The sequence below is a fragment of the Rhinopithecus bieti genome, unplaced genomic scaffold (assembly GCF_001698545.2).
Source record: "Rhinopithecus bieti isolate Rb0 unplaced genomic scaffold, ASM169854v2 scaffold_7888, whole genome shotgun sequence".
Taxonomy (NCBI): Eukaryota; Metazoa; Chordata; class Mammalia; order Primates; family Cercopithecidae; genus Rhinopithecus; species Rhinopithecus bieti.
In genome coordinates this window covers 1,146,926-1,154,773 of record NW_016805944.1, presented here as the reverse complement: position 1 = coordinate 1,154,773, position 7,848 = coordinate 1,146,926, and the positions used below count along the sequence as shown (strand labels likewise).

Sequence of the window (7,848 nt, the reverse complement as noted above, 5' to 3'; positions counted from 1 at the left end):
AAAAAAAAAAAAAAGGCAGGGCGCAGTGGCTCACGCCTGTAGTCCCAACACTTTGGGAGGCCGAGGCTGGCGGAGGATCACCTGAGGTCAGGAGTTTGAGACCAGCCTGGCCAACATGGGAAAACCCCGTCTCTACTAAAAATATAAAAATAAACTGGGCGTGGTGGTGCATGCCTGTAATCCCAGCTACTTGGGAGGTTGAGGCAGGAGAATCACTTGAACCCGGAAGTAGGAGGTTGCAGTGAACTGAGATTGTGCCATGGCACTCCAGCCTGGACAATAGTTGAGCGAGACTCCGTCTCAAAAAAAAAAAGGAAAAAAAAAAGATTAAAAAAAAAAGCTAGTTTTGGTATATGAATTTAACTAAAAAGAAAAAGAAGCAAGGGAGCCAGAGAGAGACCACTGAAGTCGTCAGGTAGGCGGGAAGGGTGGCTTGGGTCTGTGTAGTGGTAGAGGAAGCGATTGACAAATGGTCAGATGCTGCAGATATTCTCAAAGTAGAGCCCACAGTCCTTAGTGACGATGTAGATGTGAAGTGTGGAAGAACCAGAGGAATCATAGATGACCCCAGGGTTTCGATCTTACTAAATATTTACTGGGGAATCAGTGTGCAAGAGAGAGAGAAAGGGTCTGGGAAGCAGAAGGCAGGCCTCTCAGTGGTGGCCTCCAGACCAGGCCAGGACCTGAAGGCTGCCTCCAGTGAGAATGCTCCTGGGGCTCCCTGCCTCACCCCATACCATGCCTCCTCGATGAAGCCGATGACAAATTTTCGTACTTCGATTGACTTGTCTGCTTGGAATGCGATGATCTCCTGCCAATGTCAAGAGAGAAAGCGGATCAGGGCTACATTAGGTTCCACATCCCGTTTCCCCTACACCACACCCCTTTATCTTCTGTCAGTCACTCACGTCCAGGAAGTTGTCCAGTAGTGTGGGATCTTTGTTGATGATCAGCTCCTGGACCTGGAAGGAGAGTGGGGGTGGGGAGGAAGAATAACCATATAAAACCAGGGGCCAACCAATGCAGACAGGAGAGTAGAGGGGAAGACAGCAGAGGGCTAGGCAGCAGATACACTCATCTCAATGCCTGGCTCTGCTGCTCCCTACCAAGAGTGCTATGCCCTGGGCATGGTCTCTGACACTCAGTTTGCTCATCTATAAAATGAGACTCTTAAACATCAACTCAAAAGGGATATTAGGAGGCCAGAATGAGATCCTACAAGGCACAGGTTCTGGTAGATAGTGAGGACATGACACAGGAGGGGGCTGAATAAAAGAGGGAAATGCCCCAGGGCTCAGGCCTTCCTAAGGTTTGGCCTCCTTCCACCTGTCCATCAGTTCTCTCCACTCTCCTGCTTCTGCTCCCCAGTTAGCATTGCCATGATTCAGCAAACATCTTCACAGTGAGAACCCAACTCCTGAAGCCCTTGTGCTGGCCAGACTCTTTGGAATAAGCCCTTCTCATGGACATCCTCCAATAAGCAAAGAGCAGGCACAGGACCTGGCTGCTACAACTCAAGCTACTATTGCTAAACAGCCTCATGACCACCCACGGGGGAGGCACCAGGTGCATCCACTCCACCTCAGAGGTGGGGCTACTCCATAAGGCTACAGGCTGATCAAGGAGCCGAACGGGTTATCACACAGGCATGCTAACCTCGCTGGTCTCTGAACTCCAACTCCTGCTCTGAACCATGCCCAGCCTAAAGTGCCCCATGTTGTCTTCTGCCTTTGCACACACTTCTGTGTCCTCAGCTTGACACGCTCTCCCTCTCTCAGCTGGGCACGGTGGCTCGTGCCTGTAATCCCAAGCACTTTGGGGGGCCAAGGTGGGTGGACCACTTGAGCTCAGGAGTTTGAGACCAGCCTGGTCAACATGGTGAAACACGTCTCTACTAAAACCGCAAAAATTAGCCAGGCATCGTGGCAGGTGCCTATAATCCCAGCTACTCGGGAGGTTGAGTCAGGAGAATCGCTTGAACTGGGGAGGCAGGAGCTGCAGTGAGCAGGGATCATGCCACGGCACTCCAGCCTGGGCAACACAGCAAGACTCTGTCTCAAAATAAATAAATAAATAAATAAATAAATAAATAAATAAATAAATAAAAGAGATGCTGTCTCTCTAATTTAGTATACTTCTCTCCTTTTATCCTCTAGGATTTGGTTCAAAAGTCCTCCCTGACTCCTCATCCCTGGGCTGGGTCAGGATCTCCCTCTGGGCTCCCAGAGCCCACCTGGGATTCCTTCTCCATCCCAGCCCTGCCCATACTGGGTCATCAATGTCTGGTGACAGGCATGTCTGCGCCACCTCCAGTCACCTTCTCTGACTGGACACTGGCAGAGAAGAAATGCAATGATGAAGAGTGTAGGATTTGGAGCTGGAATCCAGGATTCAAGCACTAGTTCAGCCAGTTCCCAGCAGAGTGACCTTGGGCTAATGATTTAAGCCCCGGGGTCTGCTTCTTTCTGTATAAAACAGGGATGAAATTACCCTGCCTTACAGAGCTTTCCTGAGAACTAGAAGAGCAGAGGCCTGCACGGAGCACCGTGGCCGGCACACACTGCGTGTGTAAATTTAGACACTGGTGTTACTGCTAGTGTCTTCTTTCTTAGGTTCCCAGCCTCCTTTCACCTGCTCAGCCCAGGATGCCCCCGGGGCCCTCACCTGTTTGAGCACTGTGATCTTTGAGTCATTGGTGATCAGCGCCGCCTGGTTCAGAAGATCCACCACCTGGAAGGAAGGGAAGGGGCAGGGGATAGTGCCAGCCCAGTCCAGCCCCCTCGGCACTCCCAGGGCTCTGCCACCTAAACGTGGATTGTCCAAAGCCAGGGGCTGTGCTTCCCCATTCCAAGCCCTGCCCGCCACACTCACCCTCTCTGAGGTGGTCATGCCATCAATTCCCGGCCCCTCCTCTTGAGTGAAAAACTGTGATGCCACACTCCGGCGGGTGACGCTGTCCCCACTGCCACTCGCCATGGCTGCCGTCAGCTTGTCCCTGGGAAAGAAGAGGATGGATCAAGCTCAGGGGACCAGCAGATGGGCTGGGCTAGATTGTCACCCGAACATCTACAAAGGGCTCAACCCTCCTTCCCAGCCTGTTCCTCCCTAGTCACGCCTTCAGAAGTCCCTCTCCCTTCCAGGCTCTGTCTTTGGCTTATGGATGTGTGCATGGGGGCTGTAACTTGGGGGAGACTGACATCTCCCAAGGTAGAGCCAGAAGTCTAAGCCTCACCTCTAGTGCTTTACACAGAGTGGGCCAACCACAAACACCTGCTGAACGATGGCTCACATGAATGTGCAACAGCCACCTTACAGGTCCCCGTGCTTCCCCTCTCTCCACCTGGGATATGCTCTGGACTGGGCACCAGAGCGAACTTTCTTTCTTTCTTTCTTTTTTTTTTTTTTTGAGATGAAGTCGCACTCTGTCACCTAGGCTGGAGTGCGGTGGTGAGATATCAGCTCACTGCAACCTCCGCCTCTCAGGTTCAAGTGATTCTCCTGCCTCAGCCTCCCAAGTAACTGGGATTACAGGCACATGCCACCACGCCCAGCTAATTTTTGTATTTTCAGTAGAGACGGGGTTTCACCATGTTGGCCAGGCTGGTCTCAAACTCCTGACCTCAGGTGTTCCACCCGCCTCAGCCTCCCAAAGTGCTGGGATTACAGGCGTGAACCACAGTGCCTGGCCCAGAGCAAACTTTCAAAAACACAGCTCTGAGGAATACCAGACACAGAGTCTGGCACATAGTAGGCACTCAATACATCACAAAAGGCCTGCTTCAATAAATGATGTTTCAGCCACTCTTTGGAACACTATGAAGCTGTTTTTAAAAGGGAGGAAGGGGGCTTTTAGGCATCTAACACAGTCACACTGGCAAAATTATGGAATGATTAACATAGCAGGATATATCAATTACACAGCTATTCACAATAGCAAAAGACGAGAAGCAATCCAAGTGTCCTCAAACAGGAGACTGGCTGAAAAACACGGTTATACACATACATAATAAAAGACCACAGGACTCCAACACCTGCGAAAAAAAGTGAAAAAGAAAATATATAAATATAAATTTATATTACAAGAAAAAAACAGACTATGAAACTGTAACAGGAAAGGAAAGAAAAAAACAAAAAAAAATGAGAACAGTCTCTAGACACTGACAGAGACTGCATATATTAAATGAAAACAAGCAAAGCTGAAAACAGCATTGACTATATGTTTCTGTTTTACAAAAAAAAAAGAAAAATGTGGCCAGGTGCAGTGGCTCATGCCCGTAATTCCAGCACTTTGGGAGGCTGAGGCAGGCAGATCGCCTGAGCCTAGGAGTTGGAGAGCAGCTGAGGCAGGCAGATCGCCTGAGCCTGGGAGTTGGAGAGCAGCCTGGGCAACATGTAACCCCGTCTCTCCAGAAAATACAAAAATTAGCTGGGCATGGTGGCGCGCCTGGTAGTCCCAGCTACTCAGGGAGGTGAAGGCAGAGGCTGTAGTGAGCCAAAATCGGGTAACTGCACAGAGTGAGACCTTGTCTCAAAAAAAAAAAAAAAAAAAAAGCCAAAAAAATATATATGTTAAAAAAGAAAAAAAATCTGAAAGGATAAACCAAAAACCAGTAGAGGAAACAGGGTAAAAAAATAATTGGTGACGCTGAGCGCAGTGGCTCATGCCTGTAGTCCCAGCACTTTGGGAGGCCGAAACTGGCAGATTGTCTGAGGTCAAGAGTTTGAGACCAGCCTGGCCAACATGGTGAGACCCCATTTCTAGTAAAAATACAACAATGAGCTGCGCCTGTAATCCCAGCTATTCAGGAGGCTGAGGCAGAAGAATAGCTTGAACCCAGGAGGCGGAGGGGTGCAGTGAGCTGAGATCGTGCCACTGCACTCCTCTAGTCTGGGCCAGAAAGACTACATCACAAAAAAAAAAAAAATTGGTGAATCTCAATATATTAATATATTATCATGAAAAGACGTCCCCGACAGCCTGTTGCATCAGAGGACAATACATGTAGTTCAAGCCATTTTTGTCAAGTATGTGTTTATGCATACACAGAATGACCTGAGGCAAGACATTGAACTTCTCTGGCTCTCAGTTTCCTCTTCTAGAAAACAGGGATAGTAACAGGGCTTACCTCCCAAGACTATTTTGAGGATTAAATCAGTTAGTATACATAGTAAACATTGGCTAAGTATACTATTATTTTTATGTACATGGCAAAAGATCTAAGGTTACTGCATAAACTGTTAATAACAATTACAATCATTAATAATAATTTGGCCAGCTCACGCCTTTAATCCTAGGACTTTGGGAGGCTAAGGTGGGAGCATCAATTGAGCTCAGGAGGTGGAGGCTGCAGTGAGCTGTGATCCCTACCACTGCATTCCAGCCTGTGGACAGAGCTACACTCTGTCTCAAAAACAAACAGGCCAGGTGCCGTGGCTCACACCTGTAATCCCAGCACTTTGGGAGGCTGAGGCAGGTAGAACACCTGAGGCCAGGAGTTCAAGACCAGATTGGCCAACATGAAGAAACACCATCCCTACTAAAAATATACAAATTAGCCAGGCGTGGTGGCGCATACCTATAATCCCACCTACTTTGGAGGCTGAGGCAGGAGAATCACTTGAACTTGGGAGGCAGAGGTAGTGAGCTGAGATCACGCCACCGCACTCCAGTCTGGGCGAGAGAGCGAGACTGTCTCAAAAACAAAACAAGGCCGGGCGCGGTGGCTCACAACTGTAATCCCAGCACTTGGGAGGGCAAGGCAGTTGGATCGCTGAGGTCAGGAGATTGAGACCATCCTGGCTAACATGGTGAAACCCTGTCTCTATTAAAAATACAAAAAAAATTAGCCAGGTGTGGTGGCGGGCGCCTGAGGCAGGACAATGGCATGAACCCGGGAAGCGGAGCTTGCAGTGAGCTGAGATGACACCACTGCACAAGAGCCTGGGGAACAGAGCGAGACTCTCTCAAAAAAAAAAAAAAAAAAAACACCAAACAAACAAACATGCCAAAAAACAATAATCTGAGGAGCATGAAAAATGATCCTATGTATTTTTTTTGAGATGGAATTTCACTCTTGTTGCCCAGGCTGGAGTACAATGGCACGATCTCAGCTCACCGCAACCTCCATCTCCCAGGTTCAAGCAGTTCTGCCTCAGCCTCCCAAGTAGCTGGGATTACAGGTATGCGCCACCACATCCAGCTAATTTTTGTATTTTTAGTAGAGACGAGGTTTTCCCATGTCGGTCAGGCTGGTCTCGAGCTCCCAACCTCAGGTGATCCGCCCACCTCGGCCTCCCAAAGTGCGGGGATTACAGGCGTGAGCCACTGCTTCCGGCTGAAAATGATACCTTTTTTTTTTTTGAGATGGAGTCTCGCTCTGTCGCCCAGGCTGGAGTGCAGTGACCGGGTCTCAGCTCACTGCAAGCTCCACCTCCTGGGTTCACGCCATTCTCCTGCCTCAGCCTCCCGAGTAGCTGGGACTATAGGCACCCACCACCTCGCCCGGCTAGTTTTTTGTATTTTTTAGTAGAGATGGGGTTTCACCGTGTTAGCCAGGATGGTCTCCATCTCCTGACTTCGTGATCCACCCGTCTCGGCCTCCAAAGTGCTGGGATTACAGGCTTGAGCCATTGGGTCCGGCCAATGATACATTTTTTAAAAGGAACTACACAATAGCTAGTCACAGTAGTATCACATGATAGGTGTCCGCTGAATGAATGATGAGCCAACAGCCTCCTCCCTAGTTTCCCTGCTGCCTGTCACCCACTATCTTGCAAAGAGTCAGGGCCAATGTCCCCACCAAGGCCTACAAGACCTTATGGCATCTGGCCTGTTCTTCCTCTGACTGCCTCTCCCGCTGAGCTCTCTGCTCCACCCACTCTGGCCTCCTTGCTGTCCCGTGAACATGCCCAACATGCCCCTTCCTTGAAGACTCTGCGCCTCTCTTCCTTCTGCCTGGAATATTCCTCCTCCTAGGTATCAGCACAACTCCTTCCCTCTTCATTTCCTTCAGGACTCCACTCACATGTCTCTGCAGTAAGGCCTTCCCCGATGACCGTATTTCAAATTTCAACTCCCTCTCGATCTCCATCTGTGTTGTTTTTGTCCACAGCATTTATCATCATCACACACTACATATTTATAAATTTCACGAAGACAGTGATTTATTTGAAATCATTTTTTGGTAGAGACGGAGTTTCGCCATGTTGCCCAGGCTGGTCTTGAACTCCTGTGCTCAAGCAATCCACCCTCCTTGGCCTCCCAAAGTGCTTGGGATTAACAGGTCTGAGCCATCGCCCCCCAGCCTAGAACAGTGACTTTGTTTCTTCACTTTTTATATTCCCAGCATGGAAGAGTGCTTGGCACCTAGTAGGTGCTCAATAAACATCTGCTGAATGAATGAACACTCCTGCCAAACAGCCTCCCCAATCACTGGGTTCAGTATTCCTGCCCTTTCACTCTTCAATCCTTGAAAATTAATAGCTATACTTGTTCTACTCTTTCCCCCTTTCTCACTACTGCACTTAACAAGTCTTTTTCTTTTTTCTTTAAAGGCATGATGTGGTGGCTCACTCCTGTAATCCCAGCACTTTAGGAGGCCAAAGTGAGCAGCTCAGTTGAGGCCAGGAGTTCAAGACCAGCCTGGCCAACATGGCAAAACCCAGTCTATACTAAAAACACAAAACAATTAGTTGGGCATGGTGATGCATGCCTGTAATCCCAGCTACTTGGGAGGCTGAGGCATGAGAATTACCTGAACCGGGTAGGTAGAGGTTGCAGCGAGCCGAGATTGCGCCACTGCACTCCAGCCTGCATGACAGAGCAAGACTCTGTCTCAAATAATAGTA

General features: G+C 49.1%; 1 protein-coding gene across 1 annotated transcript in view; it reads right to left on the bottom strand.

The window, feature by feature from the left end:
* The window catches only part of SYMPK (symplekin scaffold protein), a 43,555-nt gene that overhangs the window by 33,148 nt on the left and 2,559 nt on the right, over positions 1–7,848 (bottom strand). The window contains 4 exon segments of the mRNA XM_017874341.1: positions 738–811; positions 909–962; positions 2,665–2,730; positions 2,872–2,995. Of these exon segments, the coding sequence (XP_017729830.1) occupies positions 738–811; positions 909–962; positions 2,665–2,730; positions 2,872–2,976 (299 nt within the window). The 5' untranslated portion in view covers positions 2,977–2,995.